Source organism: Cynocephalus volans, chromosome X, assembly GCF_027409185.1.
Source record: "Cynocephalus volans isolate mCynVol1 chromosome X, mCynVol1.pri, whole genome shotgun sequence".
NCBI lineage: Eukaryota > Metazoa > Chordata > Mammalia > Dermoptera > Cynocephalidae > Cynocephalus > Cynocephalus volans.
The window spans coordinates 77,767,284-77,790,684 of record NC_084478.1 but is presented as its reverse complement, the minus strand read 5'-3'; the positions used below and the strand labels follow the sequence as shown (position 1 = coordinate 77,790,684).

General features: G+C 50.1%; 1 protein-coding gene across 4 annotated transcripts in view; it reads right to left on the bottom strand.

Annotated features, from left to right (window-relative positions):
- STARD8 (StAR related lipid transfer domain containing 8) overlaps window positions 1-23,401 on the bottom strand; it is a 41,055-nt gene that overhangs the window by 13,750 nt on the left and 3,904 nt on the right. For 2 of the 4 annotated variants that reach the window (XR_010022362.1, XM_063083171.1), the window contains exon 2: window positions 1,936-2,007. Coding sequence is in view for 2 of the 4 variants with exons in the window: in XM_063083171.1 (XP_062939241.1) it covers window positions 1,936-2,007 (72 nt within the window). In the remaining 2 variants the exon portion in view is untranslated. Of the gene's footprint in view, window positions 1-1,935; window positions 2,008-20,393; window positions 20,402-23,401 lie in introns of those variants that run through there. The other 2 variants (XM_063083175.1, XM_063083172.1) reach the window with 2 other exon arrangements.

Below are 23,401 nucleotides of genomic sequence, written 5' to 3'. Positions count from 1 at the left end.
CCAAGACCCTGGGTGGCTGCAAAGAGCGAACCTGGGTTCCCCCAGTCCCCTTGGAATCCTGGGCTGCTGAGACAGGGACCCTCCTCCCAGGCCCAAGGTGAACTGCAGGGAGTAGGGAGGGAGTGAGGACAGAAGGGACACTTGCCCTTATTGCCCAGGGCAGTGGGAGTCCACTCTCTGGGACCAGGGGGAGGAGAGGAGAAATGAAGGAGTGGGGAAAAGGGGAGAGAGAATCTGAGAAGTCTCACAGCTCTCTGTGCTGGCAAAAACAAGCCCAATTGTTCATTCATCTAATACTATTTGAACACCTACTTTGTGCTAGGCATTGTGCAAGATGCTGGGCCTAGGACAGTGAACAAGACAAAAATGGTCCCTGTCTTCATGGAGTTTACACTCTCATAGGAAACAGAAAATACACAATACATGAAACCAAGATAATGCAGTTACAAATGCCATGGAAGATATCAGCCAGAATAATGGGGTAAAGAGAGGCTGGTGGGGTAGGGGCTACTTGTACAGAAGTGGTCAGCAAAGGCTGTTCTGAGGTGGTGACTTCTGAGTTGAGTCCTAGAGGATGAGAAGAAGCCAGCCATGCAGAGAAACAGAGAAGAGTTCCAGGTGGGAGTCATGTCAACATCAAGGCTCCAAGGAGGGAATGAGCTTGGTGTGAGCAAGTAGTAGAAAGTGGCCCTGTGAGCAAAAGGGGGTGTAAAACTGGAAGTTGGATAATGCTGTCTTGGAAGCCAAAGTAAAGCCTTCGGGTTTATTTCACACTGAGTGTGCTGGGAAGCATTGGAGGGTGTGGAGCAGAGGAGTGACATAGTCAGACCTATGGCCAACAGGATCCCTCTAGCTTCAGTGTGGAGACCAGAATACTGGAGGACAAAAGTGGAAGCATGGAGGTCAGGAAGGGGGCTGGTATGCTAGTCCAGGTGAGCGGTGATGGTGGGTCATGCCGGGATGTGGCAGTGGAGGTGGTAAGAAGTAGATTGAGTCAAGATATATTCTGGAGGGAGAAGGGATTTGCTGAAGGGTTGGATATGGGGGAAGAGGGAAAAAAAGGAATTAAAGATGATTCCTCGATATGGGCAAGTGGATGGATGGTAGTGCACTATCAGGAGTTGGATTTTAGACCCATTAAATCTGAGCTGCCTATCAGACACCTGAGCAGAGATATTGAATCAGCAGTTGAACAGATGAATCTTGGGAATGAGGTCTGGACAGAGACATTTGGGAGTCATCAGAATATAGATGGGACTTGGATGAGGATCTCACAGGAAAGAAACATCGAGAGAGAAGAGGGCCCTGAGATGCCCTAACTTTTAGATATTAGAGGAAGCAGCATCAGCTAAGGAGACTGAGAGCAGCAGCCAGAGAGGCAGCGAGGAGAAGGGGGTGTCCCAGAAGCCAAAGGAAGGAGTGGTCAACTGCACCGAGTGCTGTTGAGAGATGAAGTAAGATGAGGACTGGGAAGTGATCACTGAATCTGACCACATGGAGGTCACTGGTGAGCTTGATGAGGCGAGGTGGTGGTGAAGTCAGGGAGCAGTGGTGGTGTGGGAAGAAGAGAGGAAGTGGAAACAGCAAGTATGAAGAACTCTAAAGAAAAACAAAAATGAACAGCAATGAAGGAAAACAGAGAAATGAGGTCACCGTGGGGAAGGTGAGAAGACTGGGCCACCAGGGACTTGAAAATATGGGCAACACCAGAGCTTGTAGAAGCTGACAGGAGTGATCCAGTAGAGAGATGATAATGTAGGAGACAGAGTTTGTAACTGCAGGAGCAAAGTCCCTGAAAAACTTTGGGCAGGGCCAGTACATACAGCCTCTTGTGTGGTTGGAGAGAGGATCTGCTTTGCTCCATTTTACAAATGAAAACCTGAGGAATAAGAAGAGTTTTGGAACAGGGGAGGGTGAGCAACTGAGTGGCCTTACCTTCAAACAGCCGAGCATACTGAGGGAATCCTGTTGCACGGAGCCACTCACAAGCTTTTTTGGCCTCAGCTTCTAAAACAGAGCAGGGGAAAACAAGCAGAGAAATGGGGTTAACAGGGTGCTGGTACTAAACCCCCCAGTGTACATTGCCTCACCTCCAGCAGGCAGGCCCGGCTAGTTCTGGCAATCCAGAAATGGCAAGAGAAGCACAGAGGGGCTGGCACAGTTACTCCAGGTCATAACCAGCTAGGATTTCATCTGCTCCCCAAGCCCTACTCCCTGTTTGTCCTGGCCACCACTTTCTTGAACTTCATTCCCCACCTGCCCCAAACCCCTCCCATTCTCCCGCCTCCTGCCCAAGAACAGAACCCACCACCATCAGCAACTCCCAGTATTGTCTGGGGTCACGGAGTCCTGCTGGGAAAGGAAACCACAGCTGTGTCCTCCACCCCTTGCCTTCCTCAAGGAGCCATCCTCTCCCAAGATATGAAATGTTCAACAATAATTATTATTCTCCTTCTCATCATCATATCTAATATCCTCCAGCACTTTGACAGCCAAATCTCATTTAATACACATGAATACCTGTGAAGAAAGTTTCACTAGCCCCATGTTACGGATGTACAAACAGACTCAGAAAAGAAGTGACTTGTCTACAGTCTTGCAGCTGACAAAGTAGCAGTGCTGGGGTTGGGGGCCAAGCTCAATCCAACTCCAGTTCAGGGTTCCCACCCTCTGACAGCAGCCTCCCCAGTGCACTCCTTCCCCAACCACTCACCAAGTTCCTGTCCTCCCTCCCCAGGGGGCCTCCCACGACTGTTCCAGTTTCCTTAGCCTATCTGTGGCATACTCAGTGCTGAATGTCATGCTGACATAGTGCTGGCCTGTGGGAGTTATGGCTGGGCCAACCTCCCGCCTCTGCCCTGGGAGTGTCTGGCACAGAGCTGGCATCCGCCCCCAGCCTTAGTGGGGATGTGCAGCTGGACTGAAGCTATAGAGGCCTTCCTGGTCAGGGGAAGCTGAATACCAGTAGCAGAGCCCTTGGACTGTCCCCGATTCAGGTGGTGCCAAAGACCAGTGGGGCTAGGACTATGGGACCTGGCATAGCAGGGCTGGTGGCAGAAGGCTGCTGGCTTCAGCAGGGCTGCTCTGGCCAACATTTCCTCATTTCCTTAGCACCTGTGGCCAGAGTCTCACCTGGCCCCACTGACTAGAGGACTCCAAGGGCACTGGTGGGGTTTTTCCAAGACAGGAAGCACTCTCTCTTCCCAGTGTTTACCTACAAGGAAATCCAGGATGAGATCCTGGCAGCAGGGACTGAGAAAATAAAAGAAAAAACAGTATTTCAGAGATACAGGGTAAGTAAAGGGAGGGAAGAGTAGGGGAAGATGGAAGTCAGTCGGAAAAAATAATAGACCCCTCAAAGGTCCCATGCTGATGAGGATTTGAGGGGGAAAAGAGAAGGCTCTGTAGCCCCCGGAGCCCCTGAAAGCTTTGGGGGCAAACAAAGGTAGGGCAGGGATGAACATCTGTGCATTTCTGTGAGTGCACGCAGCAGGTCAGTGCCCACCTCACATCTGTCTCTGCATATAGCTGGACACAACTTTGCTCGTGTGCACGATCCATCAATGTGGGGTCGTGCACTTGTATATACCCATAGGCACCTCGGTCTGTGCATGCGTATGCGTGTGCGTGTGCGTGTGCGTGTGCGTGTGTGTGTGATGTTACTGAAGCTTCCTAATCACCAGGACCTCTGAGAGGCCCTAGGGAGTGTCTGACAGAGCCCAGGTAGCAGTACCTCAGCCTGTCTGGCAGGGGGCAATGCAGGCCTGTGAAAGGATCAAATTCGCTAGGCCAGTGGTAGTCTGGGTGATGTGGTTAAGGCCAAAGTGACTGCACGCTGGCCCCAGTGAGCATTTGAGGACATGGTTTTGCTGCTAGGACAGGTCAGCTGGTTGCCACCACTACTTTCCTGTCTCCTGTTCCTGCCACACCCCCTGGAAAAGACCCCTGATCTTAGTGGCCCTCCTGGCAGCCAGCTCTGCTTTCCTGTCATTAGGGCAAAAGGAGTTGCCAAAAGACAGACCTGGCCAGAATTTCCAGGGAGGTGGGCACAGGAGAAGACAGTGACCCTTAAGGGGTCACAAGTCTGAAATGGCCACTCCAGGCAGGGGAGCCAATCCCCAGGCATATCCCTGCATGCCAGGAACACACCCTTGAAATCCCACTGCAGCCCTTGGTCCCTCATGGCCGGAGGCCAAACAAAGAGGAGGAGAGGTAAGGAGACAAGGGAGGCAGTACTGAAGTCCTACAGCTTACACATCCGCACTATCCACCCGAGCCACAGAGCCCATGGGAGAGTGGCAGGCTGCCTGCTCCCTTGATGCTAGGCTAGCAGAGACTGGCGGCGGGGGGACCAGCTCACTCACATGGGTGCCAAGTTCTCTCATTCCTACCTTGAACACTCTAGTCCCTTGCTACTCGAAGTGCAGTCCCAGACTAGCAGCCTCAACATCACCTAGGAGCTTCTTAGGAATGCAGAGTCCCAGGCCATGCCCCAGACCTACTGAATCAGAATCTACATTTAACAAGATACAGGCAATTTGCACACACATTAAAGTTTGAGAAGTACTAGCTTAAATCACACAGCTCAGTGATTCTCACCCCTGGATGTACATTAGAATATCAGCAAGGAAACTTTAAAAAATAGCAGTGCCCAGGGCCCCATCCGCAGAAGGCTGACTTAATTGGTCTGTGATGGGACTCTCCACATCAGTTTTTTTTTTTTTAAAGCTGCAGTATGGGGCATACTGAGGCCCAAGGGACTTTTTCAAGGTCACACAAAGTTAAGTGTTATAGTTGAGACTACACCCCAATCCTTTAATTCCATGTTCAGTGCTCTTTTCCATTGCATTATGCCACCTGCCCTTGGATGCCACTAAGCAAGGGGCTTAGACTCAAAGGAACCAACTCCAGGCACCTGAACTTTTCTCTACTCCTTCTGGTCTAGTGGAGTTACAGGCCTGGGTTCAGTCACTAGCTCTTTGACTTCGGGCAAGTTGTATAAGCCCTCTGTGCATCAGTTTCCTCCTCTGTAAAAAGGGGGCGGGGGGGTCATAGCATCCACTTCTATAGCTACCGAGAGCATTAAATACCAATACTGGAGAAAATAAAGGCCCCTGGCTGGCACATAGTACCACGTATTCAATAAACGTGCCCCCTCCCAACTCTGACTCTGAAGGGTCCCACAGAAAAAGAGAAAACTGGAGGAAGAAGCCCAGCTAGTGTTCCCTTCTGGGTCTGTACAATGGCTGTGCCCATACCACTGTCAGAATTGAAGCCAAATGGCTCAGGGAAGTGAGGTTAGGAGGCAGTAGTTTCAAAGAGGCTGCAATTGCTCCAGAGGACAAAAGAGCAAAGGAGTTTAGAGCAGGGCTACAGATTGAATTACCCAGCAGCCCTCCCTAGTAGGAATCTAGAGAATGTAAATGACTTATTACCAAACAGGATGTCAGGGACATTGGCTCCCAACAATACACCATCTCATGGACGGTTGGGGGTCCCTGAGGCTCCTTCCCAGATGCAGCAGTCAGGGACATATGTCTTGGTGATTAAGGGCCCAACTACGATGCTTTGCCTTTGTCCTTCTCACCCATCCCAGCCCGCTCAGGCTGGGGCCAGAAGTGGCCCCAATCCCACCTCCAGTATACTCAGTTCACCTGGGGTTGGAGCCTGGGCGGCCCAGACTGAAGATTGGTTTATGTGCCCAGAGGGGAGAGTGACATCGGGCAGGCTGAGGCGAGTAAGGCAGGAATGTCTGTGGCCCCTGGCCATACCTCTGTGTCCAGATGTGCAGATTCCAGGGCATGGCTGCTAGCAATTTCAACAGCTATATTCTGCAGGCTGTGCTACGGCCAAAGGGTGATGTGCCAGGACAGGTCAGTAACAGCAGTCAGCTGGCACAAACTGGATTTCACTGAGATTTAAGCCCAGACTCTGTCCCTGGGGAGGGGCCCAGCTGATCAAAGCCATATGAGTCAGGGGAGAGGGCAAACTAGAAAGCTCCAGAGTCAAATCAGGCCTCAGGGCCACATCCACAGGTCTCCTGGAGGGAGCGTCAAAGGAAGGGCTGAATAGCAGCACATGGTTTCAGAGGTAAATGACAATACCTGCACCAGCAGGGATCCTCTTAGCACAAACCATTTCTCTATACAGAGAAGGACAGAACTAGGGGAAAAGCAGGGCTTCTGTTCCTGAGAAAAGCTATATGAACATGGGTATATGCACCCAGGAAAAAGGCAGCAACGTTTCATAATGTCCGAAGATCATAACCAAGTTGGAAAAACAAAGCTTTTTCCAATCAAGCCAGCTTCCCTGCCATAAGGCAACTTTCAACAAATGTGTTGGTCTCCTTTACCTTACTTAGCTTCCTGTTTGTAAAGGCATTTTCCCCATGGCCCTCCCCACTGGATGGGTGCCTCCAAAATAGGGTCTGGTATCAGCGATGGTCTCTCCCACCTTCAGTGAGCACAGGAGGAAGTCAGTGTCCTGAGAGGTAGAGAAAGACCTGGGATGCCACTGTCTATGTGACAACCCAAGTTCCCAGGGCGGGCTCTGTGAGGCCAAGGTAGAGTTGGGAAGCAGGGAGAAGGGCTGCCTCCAACAGCAGGCCCTGCTACTACAGCTAGGAAATGCTAGGCCCTGGCAGATGGCTTCTCAGATCATTTCTCTTGGTTTATACGAAGCTCACTTCCTTTGCCCACTCCCCACCCTTAGAGAGGGACCCCTCTCAAGGAGGAGATGCTGGTTTTTGGCAGAGGGCTTATATCTCAGAAGCTACCATCCTCAGCACTTGGCCCCAACTTCTCCTTCCACCCCTCTGTAAGGACACACTAAGAAGCCTACTTAAGCCAAAAGAAGCTTGCCCACCCAGCCTTGGGCCCTGGCACAGGACTACATCCCTCGGAGACAGTACTTCATTCTAGTTTGCACAAAGGTACCCTCTAGGTTGGCAGTGACCCTGGCAGAGATGCTGTGACAGGTGACTGACTGGCTATGCCACCTCTCTCTCTGAGGGACAAAGGGAGAGGAGCCTTCACAAGAGCCCATACTAAGAGCTGTCAGGGATTCCAGGGCCATCAAGATTTCCCCTTCCCTACTTTGGAGCAGACATTCAGCAGGGCTGGAGTACCCTGTCCACTGGGAGGGCCAGCACACTCATTCCCTCTCTCTGCTCTTGCTGCCCTTAGCTAGAACTGCAATTCTAACTTGGTTCCTGCAGGGGAGGGAGGTACAGGGAGGAAGTGAGACAAGACCAAAATAACTCTCATCCCACATTCCAAACCTTGCAGGAGGGGCACCCCAGCAAGGGCCACTATATTTCAACCAGCCTAGCTTGGCAGTGCTAGACACTGGCTGGCCTCTGCCTTGTTAGGTCACCGGGGAAGAACTTGGGGCCATGCTGCACCTGTTCGGATGCCAGCCTCAGCCTCAACCAGAGCTACAGCTGGATGCCAAACTCCTAGGCCCATGTAAGCAACACTTTGGGAGTCTCCCTATCACAAATGAAGCACCACCAAAGCAAAGAGCTCAGGAGGGTCCAGTGGGACTGGGTGGCAGCAAAATCAAGCCACTGAATTTTTTTGCTGGCCAGCGGTAGGTTCACATGTGTGGCTCTACCCTCTAACATCTCTCTCTCCTTAACACTCCACATCCACACCATGGGCAAAGGGCAAAACTTCTAGTCTCTACCACAGGAATTTTCAACCCAGAGACAATCCCTACCCCCCATCAGGGAACATTTGGCAATGTCTGGAGACATTTTTGGTCATCACAACTGGGGGGGTTGTGCTACTAGCATCTACTGAGGCCAGGGATGCTGCTAAACATACTACAGGCACAGTACAGCCCCCACAACAAAGAAAGGTTGACTCAAGATCTGAAGTATAAGATGATGAGAGTCACCCTCTGCCTTGCCTGGGGCCTCTGGCAACTCTAGGCAGCTCCACCCCACCTGGGGGATGTCCTGGGGGGTAAGGTGAAGAATGAATGCAACATTCAATGGAGGTCCCTTCCCTTTGCACATTGTGAACACCTTGCAGGGCCAGCCATGGAGAGGAGGCAGTTCTGTTTTGGGGTTTTTATAAACATAAAAGTCTTATGGTTTGAATGTCCCCTCCAAAACTCATGTTGAAATTTAACTGCCACTGTAACACTATTAAGAGTTGGGGCCTTTCTTTAAGAGGTAACTAGACCATAAGGACACTGCCCTCATGAATGGATTGATGCCATTATCAAGGGAGTGGGTTAGTTAGCCCCAGAGTGGGCTTCTGATAAAAGGACAAGTTCAGCCCCCATCTTCTCCATTTCACGTGCTTACTTGCCCTTCTGCCATGTTATGATGCAGCACGGAGGCCCTCACCAGATGCAGTGCTATGCTCTTGGACTTCCTGGCCTCCAGAACCATGAGCCAAATAAACCTCTGTTCTTTATATATTATCCAGTCTGTAGTATTGTGTTATAGCAGCACAGAATGGACTAAGGCAGGAAATTACACAAGAAACCCCTCACTGTGGTTCCCCACCCCCCTTCACGAAGCTGTGGCTTGAGCTCCTATAAATGAGAGAGTCACAAGGGCCCTGAGGTTAAACCAGACTTCTGGCCCACTAGAGCTGCTTGAGAATTTAGGTCCAGAGGTGGCCCAGCCTGTGGTTTCCTAAACTACTGCTTGATACAACAGGGCCAAAGTGGACAGCTGACATTCCTGCTGGGCCCAGGGCTTCCTGGTGACAGTGAAGGTCAAAGCAACCATCTGCTCTTCCACAGTTGCTCCATTAGCTTTCCTGCCCTAGGGGCTCCTGCCCCCAACCCTGTCCCAGGTGCTCTGACAAGGTCATGGTGACAAAGAAAGACAGGTGTTTTAGTAAGTCACACACTACTCCACTACCTTCAGTTCCCTGCCTGGAGGCAAGAGATGCCAGCCAAACCGGTCTGGGGCAGATATTAAACCAGCAGTAACTGCTCTCCACTGCAGTATGAGTAGAAAGTATCGGACTGAAGGTCAGGTGAACTACCTTCTAGCCTTAGCTCCACTAGCAATTTGTTATGTAACCTTAGGCAAGCTACTACCTCTGTCTGAGCCTCAGTTTCCCCATCATATAATGGCCATTCCCCAAAACCTGGAGCCAGAGCAGAGGTATGTGTGATCAGCAGTGGCTGGTTCAGTACAGGGATCTGTCCTCCTCCTTCACATTCTCTTCTGGGAGACCTAAGTGAGGGTCCTCAGTGGAGACCAAGACCAAACCCACCTTTCCCCACAAACCAGGTCTCCTGGTGTTACTGCCTCCAAAGGCACCAAATACCTAGGCTTAAACCTGCAGTCATTCTGTCTTCCTCTCTCCCCACATGTACTTAGTCACCAAGTTCTATCAACTTTTCCATCAAATGGTCAAGGTCCCCCATGCCCAACTGTGCTCTAGGTTCTAATGCTTAGATTACTTCAGCGCTCCCAGTTCCCAGCCTCCAGTCTCTCCTTTCAATGCGTCATCCTGCCAGCTTCTTCTTCCAAGATCCCTCTAACCTGGCTACTGTCCTACTCTGCAACCTAACAGGCTCCCTGCTGCCCACAGCTTGGGACAGATATCAGACTGCTTTCTACCAGGCACTCAAGACTCTGCACATTCTAGACCCAGTCTGACTTGAAGCTACTTATTCATCAAGATACAGGTAAAACATCCCCTTCCATGAAGCCTCCCCTGACCTCTCACCAACCCCCTATTACCCCATGGTTCAGTTCAATTAAGTGGCTCCCTACACATTTCCATGACCTTCTCAGCAACATGTGAGTCTGTCTCCCCTAATTCAACTGGGAGCTCCACTGCACTGGGTCCTATTGGTCTTGGTGTCCCCACTGCAGTGTGGTAAGGGTTACTGAACATTCTGACAGCACACAGACAGGAAGCCCTGCTTCCCAACTAAACAGTGTGTAAGCCTCTGACTCCACCCCCTCACTGGTATCACCACAGCACAAGACATAGAACTGAGAACACACCTTCAGCTCAAAGCCACTCACTGACTGGCAGACACCATAGGGCCAAGAACCAAGGCCCAGAGGTGTGAGAACAGAAAATGAACTCTGCTGGAGAGTAGAGGCATTCTGACCTGACGGAGCACTTAGCTCTGCCACCCCAAGCTCACGTGAGGACATCCAAGTTCACATGAGAGACAGGTCATGCACCACCTCCTGCTTCCTTCTCTTGCCTGTAAGATCTTGGCACTCGCCTGCTTTGGCCCTATGCCCACCACCTCTGCATCCCACTCCCTTGCCTCCTTCCCCTTCCTTTTGCTGAGGCCAAATATAAACTTCCAAGCAGGAAGTGCCTTGAAAGAGCATGGCCCCACCCTGAAATCCAGAGAAAATTGTCCCTGACAGACAGGAAATGGGCCCGAGAGAAGTGGTCTCCTCCGAGAGTGAGAAGAAACCACCACTCCCCTGAGCCCTGCAGCAAGCCAGAGGGAGGGCCATGATGCTGAGCACATAGCAGTGGGCAGGGGTCTAGGGCCTTTGGGGGAGGGGTGACGATGAGCACACTCAGGCCATTGGGGGGTAAGGAGGGAAGGAGAACCCAAAATGGTGACCTAACAGGCATAGAAGTTATGGGATACAGTGGAAAGAGTAACAGGCTAATGTGGCTTTAGTCCTGGTCTGCTACTTCTTACTGTAGCTATGCTCATTAAAGACAATCTTTATGATACGAAATGTAATTATTATTAATTAGTAACAGACACTAATAGTTACTGAGTACTTACAATGTGCCAGGCTCTGGGCCAAGAACTTTACATAGATCATATTGGGCAAGGTATTTAACTTCTCTTTGCCTCAGTGTCCTCATCTGTAAAACAGGGATATAATCATAGTACAAACAACATGAGGTTTTGGTGAGGATAAAATGAGATAATAATAATAGCCCAATTGTATCGAGCCATTACTATGTCCCAGGCATTTCTTTAGGTACTTTTTATACAGATTATATCATTGAATCTTCACAACAACCTTGTGAAGTAAGTGTTCCAATAATATCTCTATTTTACAAATGATAAAACTGAGGTCCAGAGATATGGAGCAACTGGCCCAAGGTCAACAGCTAAGAAGCAGTGAGCCAAAATGCAAATCCAGGCAGTCTGGCTCCCGAGTCAGAGCTACCAAGTTAGAATCCTCATTAAATAAGAGAAATCACCTGGCACACAGCAGACATCTATCAGGGTTTTTTACACAATGGAATACTACCCTGCCATAAAAAGAATGAAATTCGGCCATTTGCAGAAACATGGATGAACTTAGAGAAAATTATGGTAAGTGAAATAAGCCAAACACAGAAAGAGAAATACCGCATATCCTCACTCATAAGTGGAGCTAAAAATTAAACAAATAAAGACACAACAAGCACAATCATACATTGGACTTTAAAAGGAGAAAACAGAACTGAGGTTCGCAGAGGTGAGAAAGGAGGGGGTTAGTGAGAAATTGGTAAAGGGCCACAAAAATTGATTACATTGTACAATGTAGAATATAATAATTATCCTGATTTGAGCATCACATATTGCACACAGGTATTGATATTCAACTCTGTACCCCACAGATATGTACAATCAACTATGTTTCAATAAAAAAATAAAAATAAATAAATAAATAAATAAAATAAAATAAAATGCACATGCCTTACCTTTTCCACCCTAAAAAAAAAAAAAAAAGGATTTTTGCAGTATGAATCCTAAGCCAGAAGTAACTGTTTTTCCCATGGGTGGGGAAAACACATGATCATCCCACTTCTCATTTGGTCTCTGCAACAACCCTATCCAAAGCAGGCAATGCCTATTGCACAGATGGGAAACTGAGGCTATGGAAGGTCAAGTGTCTTCTGTTGGACTACAGATGGGGCTAGAAGCCTGCCTAAATGCCCATAGCCCTCCAGCTGATCTGTTCTCACTTAAGTCTCCCTCCACTCTCGCCTCCGAATCCATTCCCCTCTAGCTGTGCCTGTATTCATTCAACTAATAGTATCTGAACACCTACTCGCACCAGGCCCTATGCTGGGCACCAAGGTCTGAAAACAGAAAAAAAGCTGAACTCCCCTGAAGTACTTGGCAGGAGCTGCTGCCAGACCCATCTTTCTCAGGGAAGGAGGGGCTAAGATGGGCTGTCCACCAAAGCCTACCAGAGCTTGTTGTGGAGGCTAGATAACAAGGAACGAGCTCCAAAGCATTGGAGCTGGCAGCTGGTGCGGCCTGAGGGAAGGACGCTCACAGCCCCCAAGGACCCTGGGATAGGAACACTAGGGGGAGGGCTAGATCTTCTGGACAACCCCCCTCCTCCAACCCACACACACCCAATTCTAGTATGGGCCGCACCAGCTAGAGGGATCACAAGAGTAAATCCAGCCAGTCTCCTGCCTGCCCCTAACCACCCGTGCCTTCTAAACAATACAACCTGGTTGTCAAGACCGCATTAAAATCTCTCTTCTTCCCTTACACCATTCAGCATCCTGCTCTCCACCCCCAGTGCTGGAAAGGGCTCATCAGGCAGGCCTGGTGCTGATGTCAGAACTTCCCTCACCCCCAACTCCCTCCTGCAGCCTCCCCCTAAACCAACACAGCTCTGCTTTAGAGCATCAGTTCCTACTCCTTCATGCTTTCCCTCCTATTCATCTGTCCACCTTGGTTATGGGGGCAGTGGAGGGGGGACAAAGCAGGCAGGCAGGCAGGCAAGATCTGGGAACTGTCTGTCCAGGAGTAATTGATCACTGGTGGATGTGATGAGCACTCAGGGGGAGAAGGGAGACCCAAACCTCAGCTCTTGCCTCCTGGCCAGGCATCTAAAGAGAGAGAGGCATGGCCCAGTCATTAAAGATGCAGGCAATGGAATCAGACTGCCTGGGCCCTGATCCTGACTCCAACACTCCATGGCTGTGTGACCTTGGGTAAGTTCTTCATTTAACCTCTTCTTACCTCAGTTTCTTCATGTGTAAAATGGGGACAATGATAGCAGTATCTACCTGACAGAACTGCCAGGGGGCCATGTAAGTTAAAATGTCAAGAACATGAAAGAGTTCATTATCATTATTATTATTATAATCATTACTACAGCCTGTTTACAGTGTCATAAATGTCACGAAAGAAGGCCAGAGGAAGAGAGCCCTGTACATAGGCATGGCCAGGGAGAGCTTTTCTGGATGAGGTGGATTCTGAAGTGACAGAAAAGTCCAGACCTAATGCCCAGGAGATGGCAGGTTTGAGCATCCACGGGTCAGTGAAAAACAGCAAAGTGACAAGGCTGCAGAAGGTAATACTGAGCAACAATAGTGGCAAGAACTGTACTTATATTGTTGGATTTAATACTCGGTATATACCTCTGTTTTATAGCTGCAAAATGAAGGCTCAGAGAAGTTAAGTAATTTGCCCAAAGTCACCCAGTGCTGTGTAAGCCAGAGCTCATGTCCTTCATGATGACAACCTCCTGCCCCAGGCACCCTGTGTACAGCTCAGGATGTGTTTTACTTCTGTTCCACTCTGGCCCCTTTCCCACATTCCTTTCCCTCCCCCCCCCCCCATTTAGAAAGCCCTGCTGGGGTGGGGGCTCCTCAGGCCAGATGTTTTGGGCCAAGCTCTTCATCCAAGCTCCCTGCCCCGACTCCAGCCTGACTTGACCTCAGCCTGGAGTAGAAAGGCTGGCTGCGGGTATCTATCTCACACCTCAGACAGGCCAGCCTTTGGCCAGCCCAGATAGAGGGCAGGAAATCCTAGGCCACTAGGCCACCTCCCCTGGAGGTTGCTCCCTGTACCATGGGAACAGAGTTGCAGCCTGGGCAGAGATTCCTCTGTGGTGGGGAAGCTGCCGAGTCAGCCCTAGCTGCCTTGGCTACTGGGTGTGGTTTGGGGAAAACAGGGAGGGCAGAGGGTCAGGAGACCTGGGTTCCCAGTCCTCCCTCGCTGGAGACTGTTCCCTTCCCTTCCCTGGGCCTCAGCTGGGGATCACCAAGGATCTTATTGGGGGGATCACACTGTCTTCTTTACTGGGTTGCTCTGAGAACAGAATGGGATCATGGAAGTGAAAGTGCCTTGGAAACTAAAGAAACAGGAGGACTTGTCATCGTCATCCACTGCTAGCGTAAGGAATGGCTGAGCTGGTGTTTCTCCCCATCTGATTCACTCTTCTAGGCCCCATTGTGGGTGTGGCTCATCCTCATTTCTGGCTTCAGTGCTCCCTAAAATATTCACTTCCCTCCACCTCCCACCAGCTCCAAAGATGAAAGCAAGTGGCAGGAAAGCAGGGTACACTGGAAGCCCCCACATATTACACTGTATTTAGCTCATAAAGGTGAGCACCTACCCTCACCAGGCCTGTCCTCTGCCATGGGGGCACCAGCAAGAAGGCCCTACCTTCCAAGCACTCCCCAATTGTGGGAGCTAACTAAACCTGAACACCAAACAAATCAGAGAGAGTTGTATGAGGTTCTTGGACCCAAGATTCTGGGGATTCAGAGTCCACTCATTGGGGTTACCAGAAAAAGATTATAGAGAAGTCATCTGGAGAAGTTCAGACTACAAATAAACAGGGGTTTCCAGAGCCCCATTTCCTGCCCCTACACATTAAAGGAGGGGGGGCAGGGGGCACAAACAGCGTGTAGAGAGGAAAGCGATGAGGCCAGGAAGGGGCTGTCCCAGGTCTGAGGAAGAATACTAGGAGGAGCTAAGGCTATTTGGCCTGGAAAAGACACAGGGTTCTGTGCTCAGGGTTCTGTCCTTAGACCTCTGAAGGTCAGAGGGAGCACACAGGGCCTAGGTGGTCCTAGCGGGGAGAGCTGGGACTCAGGGTTAGAAACCTCAGGGACACACACACGTGAAAATTCTTTCAGACATTCTGCAGATGAAAGCAATTGCTTTAAACATACCGCACTCCCAGGTATTGAAGATGGGTAAGCAGGAACTGCAGAAGTACATGGCAGGAAGACCCAAGCTTCAGAGGGAGAGTCGGACCTAGTACCCTCTAGAAGTCCTCCCCGAGCTCTGTCTGCATACCTACCTCTGGGGAGATTGTGGGAGAAAGCATAAAGGTGACCAGAGCTGGCTAGGCCCTCAGGTGCTTTCCACAGAAGCCTGGGATCCCAGGAGTACCTTGGGCTGGTACTACCTAGGGGGAGCAAGTCACTCATTAACTTGTGGCTGAATGGGTCAGAGGGTGGCCACCTGGGACAGATGCAAATGTGGGGAGGGGCTAGAGAGCAAGCTGCACAAAAGCTCAAGCCCAAGGAGAACCTGAGCTGCAGGAGTTCAGGGCCTGGCTAGCCCAAACTGCCGCAGCCAGCTGAGACTATTTAGCAACCGGGCCTGGTTGAATTTGAAGCTAGCTCACCAGTGCCCTGTGGATAAGAAAAAGGTCTTGAGTGGGAACACACACTTGCACAGCTGGAAGAAAGCTGGACAGACCACTGAGTCCATGCCACCTGCCCTGCCCACTTTATAGACATGGAAATTGAGGCCCAGAAAAAGCAAATGTCTTCCCTAAAGTCACTCACGGAGGGTCAGCTATAGAGAGGCAGAACCATAGCCAAGTTTCCTGACTCTGTCATAGGCCCACAGGGTTCACTAAATGCTGGGTTCCTTCTCTACCTCTTGGCTTGTGGTCTAGAGCTTTCTAAATTGGGTCTGGGTCTGGGTCCTGGCCTGACGCTTCTCAACCCCCACTGCTTGTCTCAAAACAGGCTCTCTGAGGCAGGCATCCTCCTCCTGTCAGCAGCAGCAGTGTGGCTGGCAGTTCACCCTCATGCCAGACTGGTATGGAGGGACCCACAGCTGCACTGAAAACAGACACCCCCCCACACACACACACACACACTCTCAGCCTCACCCCATCCCCAGCAATGGCAGACCCTTTGGGTGGGCATTTCTTGCTCTTTTAGACTTTCAAATTGAGATCAGGGGACCAACTGCTCCTGGAAACAGCCCCACCACTTCCTTCTGACTGTGATGCCTAAAAAACAAACAAACAAACAAACAAAAAAAACCCTTACCCCACTGCCCATCCAAAAAATGTAAATAACTACTGTTTGCCCAAGCAAAGGACAGAGGGACAGGATTTTAACTGGCCCTAGAAGTTCCTGACTGAAAGTTTGTAGATGTCCCCTTGGGGGAAGGTGAGGTTCAGCATGGGGTCCCTTTAAGGCCTGGGGTGGACAGGGAGTTACTTAATGGCCATCCCCTAGAGGTGACTTTCCAAGGTGATTATTGTGTGGCTCAATCATTAACCAAGCAATGGCAGGACCCCAGGCCAGTTGGAAAGGGGCCACTACTTTCCCAAGGACAGCCCAAGAGCAGGAGACCAGCCAGGGAGAGCATTTCCAGGGTCTTTCTCTCCCTCTCCAATAGGCTGCAGTGGGGTGGGTGGGGGTAGAGGCCTACACTTAGGGCAGTTTTCTTTCAGCCCCACATGCGGTGGAGGAGCACTGGCCCGGATATGGAGGAAGTCAGCACACCCATACTGGACTGGAAGGGAAAAGAAAGACAGTGAGGGCTTTTATCGTGAATGAGAGAGGAAGCTCCAAGCTGGGCCTTGGCGATTAGATGGCAAGCTGGGAAAGACGTTCATCCTGAACGCATCCTGTTTTGCTCCGAACTGGCCTCAGGGGCCAGGGGCAGGGGAGAGGCCTGGGTGGAAAGCTGCCTCCCAGGAATTCTCCCAGGCCAGCTGACCTCAAGCTCCTGGGTGGCCCTGGAGCTGGGGAGGAGGCAAGTGGGTGAGGTAGAACTCTATTTTACCACTAGAGAAATAGAGGCAGGGAATTTGCACAAGAAGCCTCCACAAGTCAGCCTAGGATCCCAGCCCCAGAGGCAGCTAACATCTGCTGCCATGGGGCTGGCACTAGTAACAGGGCAACTATAAAACGAGGCACTAGGGCTGCATAATCCCTCTAGCTCAGACCTCTCGTGGGCCTCTACTACAAGGTTCAGCTCAAATATCGCTGCCTCTGTCAGTCGCCTGCCCCTCAGTCAACAGCAATTGCTCTCTGTAATAGACTCCCATGGAAAAACGTCCTCTTCCACAATGGGAAGTATGAATACTGACCAGATATTTGATGATGTTAATTACCTGTTTTAGGTGTGACAATGGCAGTGTAGTTATTTTTTTTGAGTCCCTATCTTTTAGAGATATATATTGAAATATTTATAAATGAATTAATAAGGTGTCTGAGATTTGTTTCAAAATAACAAGAAAGGGGGTAAAGTAGGTGGGGTGTGGATAGGGCAAAACTGGCCATGGGCTAATGGCTGTTAAAGTTGGATGATGGGTTCATGGGGCCTTATTAGACTAATTACCCCTATTTTTATATATGTTCAAAATTCTTCATAATATTTTTTTTAAAAAAGCCCTCACTGAGGTAAAGAGTCTTAATATGTCATGTATTATTTATGTCACTAACCTCCAAACTACATGGTTGATTCCCCAATGGTAGGGGTTATAACTCTGTGTCCTCCACAAGACCTAGCACCAAGCTAATGACTAATCATTTTACAGTACTTGCAGGTTTACAGAATACTTAGCCATGGATCTCCTCTATTAACCCAGAGAAGTGGAAAAAGCAGGGAGAAACTGAGGGTCTGAGAGGCTGAGGAGAGCAGCAGAGGCTGGATTTAAACGTCCATGTATCCAACTCCCACTCCCTGTTCTTTGCTCCATGCCACCCTAAGGAACTTCACAGTCAGCTCTAAAATTCCTGTCTGTGGTGGAAGTAAACAGGAACAGCAACTGTTTGGCATGCCAGTTCCCAATGTGGAGGGTTGGGCAAGAGGAAACTGAACACACAAACACAGCACTTCAGACTTGTGACAAGGACCCAGACTGTGGCCTCCAGTCCACTCATTCATATCTACCAGGACCCTTCCCTAACACATGGGCACACACACAAACCAAGACCCCAAGTCACAGATGAATACAACCTTAATAAACACTTGACACCAACAACTGTGTGCCCAGCCCAGTGTTCAACTACCCCATTTGGGGAATGGAGAGTGAGGGAGAACATAAATCTCACCTAGACATTGAGGAGCTCACACTTCCCATCCCAAAACCCTTGCATCTTTGAAATTCCCTATCCCTATTTATCTTCAGAACCACCTCCCCAAGGCCTGGGGCCATGACACTTGATCCTACCAAAATTGGGAGTCGCAGGAAAAAGTTCTCTCTATTCTATTCAAGCCACTCCTTCTTCCAGCCTGAGACCCTTTGCCCCACCACCTGCCTTTGTTAAATCTGCCATCTGTTGAACCTGAACTTTCCCAGGGCTGGAATGGCAGGAACGAGGGAGTTCCAGGAGTCTCCCAGCAGAAAAGCACCAGCATTCCAATTAGACAATTAGAGACTCCATCCCCTCCTACCTTTGGGACTTTCTTGCTTTTTGTCCCTGCTGCTACCCTTATATCTGGACCCAGGGGTCCTCTGCTCCCTCTCCAATCCCTAGTGCCAAGAATGAAATTTTAAAACTTCAAGAAGACATAGAGGGTCAAAGTTTGGGCCTTCTTGGTGCCACTTTCTTTGCTCCTCCACTTGAACTCAGGAAGTGTGTGTTTGAATAAGGAAGGCCCTGCCATCCTCCTTGCACAACTCACTGACCTCCCCCAACATTCGCACCTTCTACCCCTCTTCTTGTTCTAAACACAGTCAGCCTCTCCAGATGGGTGAGGGGAGCCACAGATACAGAGAGGTTTAGCTTACTTCTCCAAGAGTTGCTTAAGGTGTGGAAAGAAGGCAAGAGAACAGGGGAGACTGGACTCTGTCCAGTGTGGTGTTTCCTAGCTCTAACTATAGAAGTCCAGGGAGCAGAAATTCCAAATCCAAAATCCAAAACACAGACAAAAGGCCAAATCACTGAAATGAGGAACAGCCCAGAATGTTCATCTATATGGCAGCTGTAACTTTAGTACGAAAGAATTTTACTCCCTCTGCCACAGCCAAACACCACCCTTCACATCACACTCTTCCCACCCCACCAGCCACCCAGAAAACACCTGCAGCCTTCTTCTCTGCCCCAGACAAGATTTGCCCCTCCTTCATTGCAGGAAGATGAAAGTGAGGGGGAAACTCAGAGAGCAAGGATCTGGTTTGGGGAAGGGAGCAAGGCAACTACTGAAGTGGGGGCAGGGGGCAGGAGTAGATCCCATAGGAGGAGTCAGGGTTTGAAAATAGTCTGGGGTGTGATTCATCATCCTTTCTTCCCCGTCAGCACCGGGTGCTTGGAGTGGGACCCAGACAAGCCAAGGTCCCGGGACTTGGGGAGAGCATAGGTTCCAGGCCAGCCCAATCTTCGGGGTGTCCAACTTCTTGGGCCCTGGGCTCTAGAAGAAAACTCCCACAACTCCCCACCTTCAGTCTGACTCCTGTCTCCCCCCCTCCCAACCTCCCCCCCCCCCACACACACACACTAGTTTTCTGTCTGGCTTAACTGCATAATCACCACAAAGCTGTCCAACTGCATAGCTCCTGTGGCCCCAAGGGTCTCAGAGACAGACAACTCTTTACCCGCCAGTTAGAAGCCTGGCCCTGATCACCAAATAACCAGATGTCAAGGCTGAAAAGACTGGGCCCTTTAGATATCGAAGTGAAGCCACCCCCGAGGTGCAGCTGAAAACGCTGTGGCCCACAGAAGTGGTATGACTCGCCTAATGTGGTTTTCTGAGTCCTAATTCCGTGTTCATCTACAAGAAGTGGTGGGAAAAGACACATGGAGAGAACCCGAGACTACCTAATTTGGAAATCCCCGAAACTTCCACTAAAAGGCTTTTTCTCAGAGGTTCTCTTATCCAAACCCATCTTGGACTTCACGGGGAAAGTGAGCCCTACAAAGATGCGACTTATCCAAAGGTTTTCGCTTGGTCCCCGCAGCTGCCTTAAAACCGGGAAGTCCCAGGCGTTACTCAGAAAGGAAGGCAGTGAGGCAGTTACCGACGGGAAAGCCCAAAGAGCCCGATGGGGGCTTCCTGGAAATGCCCTCGAACGCAGAGAAAAGAGGAGAAGGTAGGAGAAGCGGCGTGTCCCGGCCACAGAGCCCGAAGCCCTGCCATCCCCGCCCCGCTGTAACCCCTCTCTTTAGCTCCAGCGACGGCTCTGGGATCCAGCCAGGCCCGGGAGTAACGGGAGGACAGCCGCCTTCCACTGCCCCACTTGCGGGTCTTCGCTAGAAGAAGCGCATCTGGCACGCCCAGGGGTCCCCCAATTTCGGCGACTACGACCCCAAATCCCAGGAATGCAAGTGGCTGGGCTTGCTTCCTCCCCGTCTCCTGCGTACGCCGCCCAGCGGAATCGCTAGGAGAGGGGCCGGGCCGGAGCGCACCGGAGAGTCCAGGCGGGGCGAGAGAGCCGCGCGCCACCGTCCGTCTGGATCTCGCCCTGCCGTCGCCCCAACTCCTACCTGGAGGCCGCGTTCACCCCTTTGGGTTCCAGCCCCTAGACAACAGCGAGCGGGCGGGAGGCGAGCGCAGGCGCGACTGCTCCGTCCGGGGAGCCTGGGGTCGGGCCGGGAGTAACGGTGCCAGCCAGCGGAGAAGCAGGCACCGATGCTTAGCGTTGTCAACCCGAGTCCACTCACCGCGCAGGTGGGGAGGGAGCAGGGGCGAGTCGGCCTGTAGGGAGGTCCCGCCCACCTACAGGACCCTCGGCCAATGAGGACGCAGTCCGGCCCACTGGCCTCCCCAGAAAGTCTCCCAAATCCGGGTGGGCGAGGCTCTGCCTGCTGGCTCTCCAATCCCCGCGCCACTGCCTTTCCCTCAAGTCACACAGCTGGGAGGGAGGAGGCGCCAGCCCAGAGCCAACCACCGAGGGTGAAGGAGCGAGTTGGCCAGGCACATAGACTAAAATGTATTGAGTTCTGCATGTGTCAGGTACCGTGTGGGGGTTGAAGTACATATGCCATGTGCACAGAAGGGTTCAGTGACTTGCTCAAAATAATTTACAGGGAGTCCCGAAGACCCCGAAGATCTCCAAGAGAGAACCAAGAGAACTGGATAATTCAATATTTGAGCAGGAAAGTGACATCTCCACTTTACTCAGGCCCAGCATTCTGTAACTTCCCTAGTATCCCTAGCCCTCTTCCCCAGTATCCCCCAAATTCAAACTCTACCCCCACAGAGAAATGCATGGAAAACTTGGGGTGCCAGCATTAATCATGGCAAGAGAGGGCTTCCAGGAGTTCTGACAGCAAGTACCACCAAAAAGCCCGTTTAAAGTCAGTAAAAGAGTATTAGAATTTGATTTCTCTCTTGCCTTTTCTAGCAAGAATGCCACACAAGTTCACAACCTTGATTTCATGGCTGAATTGAAGACTCCTATTAGCCAAGGCTGGGAGTATCGAAGACCTCATGCAGTCCAACCACTATCCCCCATATTTCCAAATTCAGAAACCAAGGAGAGGTGACTCATTCAAGGCTATCCAGCAAACCCATGGCAGGGACAACACATGCACAATGGTTATTTTCCACATACCTAACAGATGGGAGAAATGAAGCTGAGGTTCCTAGAAGGCAGGAACTGCTTACATCTAACCTTCTTGCTAGAGTATTCAACACAGATGAGAGCAAAAATATGTTTCTTAGGACAGCAACTTTCTCAAGGTCACTGAGGCAAAGACAGAGCCAGACCTAGCCTAGTCCCAGTTGCCTACCTCCTGTCTTCTCTTCAGTCTACTTAGCCAAACTGAAATTCTCCCACCTTCCTTTCCTGCTGGCCCTGATGAGAATCAGAGGACCGACTATGACGCAAGGTTACCACAAGTGTGTACGCCTCCTTTCCTTTCAATGGCAGGTCTGCAGCTGGTATTCTCTGGCAATTTGTTCAAGGTGAGCCATATGCCTGTGGGTCTTGGACCTGAATGAGGACTGCACATCAGAACTCACTCTTACAAAAAAAAATCCTACCCAGACTCAGGAATCCTTATTATGTGAGGGAAGGAATATGACCTCCTTTCTGAGGCTGGGCTGTAATAATTGTCAGCATCCCCAAGGCTCTGAGTTAAAGCCAAATGTCTCTTACTTGTGCACAGTGCTAGAAAGGACATAAAAGCGGGGGTCCTGCAATAATACTATCACTTCCCTAAGGGCAAGAAACCATGTCATAACCGATTCCATCCACCATATGGTACCAAGCACAGTGCCTATTGTAGTTTCTCAGTAATGTTTGCTAATGGGTAAATGAATTTTGAAAGGCATTCAAGAGACAACCATGAAGAAATTACAATCATATGAATAATAAGCAAATCCAACTTACCTTTTAGTAGACACATTTAACTGAATCAGATACAATGGGTTCTGACACACAAGTTTTAAAACAAAAACTACAAAAGGGAAAAGTACTGAAAGTACAAAAACTACAAAAAAAAAGGCAATTGCTATAAATAACTAGAAAGAGAGCTTCACAGTGCCTGGCACAGAGTAGGTACTCAATAAAAACTTTTGTTGAATGACTGAACACAATAGTCAGGGAAAGATAATATTTGCCATGCACATTGTGACATTTTGAAATAGCCCATGCAATGTCAGGGCTATTTCTTTGGGTCTTTTTTGATCCCCCGCCCTTATCCCATAAGCTTCAGAAAGGCAAAGAGAACTCAGCCTGTTCAGAAGGGCAAAGATAGCTCATCCCCTTCAATACCACTGCCAGCCCCTCCTCCCTGCTCCCAGTCTAAGCCAGAGTCCGGGAAAAAATATTCAGTAATAGTGTCTGGAAAGGATGAGGAAATGGTACCTTTCCACAGGCTCCTTTCTGGTCTGTAGCCTGAGTGGTTCTGGAGATAACTGGAGCTTTTAGGTCCTTGGCTTCTCTTTTTCCACAAGCCCCCACTCTTACCTGTGTGTCCTATAGTGCCACCACTGCTGCTACTCTAGATACCAGCTCAGTCATCAGGCAGGAAAATGTAGAGTGTGTGAAGCATGCTGAGGGCCAGTAAAAATAGCCTCTGTGTGTGTGTTTCTACACCCAAGACATATTCCCTCATTCTGCCACCACCACAGGCCAGTTGTGTCATACACGAGGGAGTATAATGGACCCTGGAGCCAGACAGCCTAGGTACAAATCCCAACTCTGCTACTTACTAGCTGTGTGACTGTTTCTGTCTCAGTTTCCTCATCCGTAAAGTGCAAAGGATAATCACAGTACTGACCTTACATGGCTGTTGAGCAGATCCACTGGGCTAAATAAACACTCAGAATGGTAGCTGGCACATAGTAAGTACTCGTAAATGTCAGATATGGTGACAGAAGTGCTGTGCAATGGTGGAAAAGCCCTGGATTAGGAAGTAGGAGAGTTGGGTACTAGTCCTAATTCTACTAGTTTCTGTCTACATCTCTCAGGACAAGTCATTGTGCCACGCAACCATCAGTTTTTTCACTTATAAAATGGGAGTAGAGCATAAGAGCCAGTGGGCAA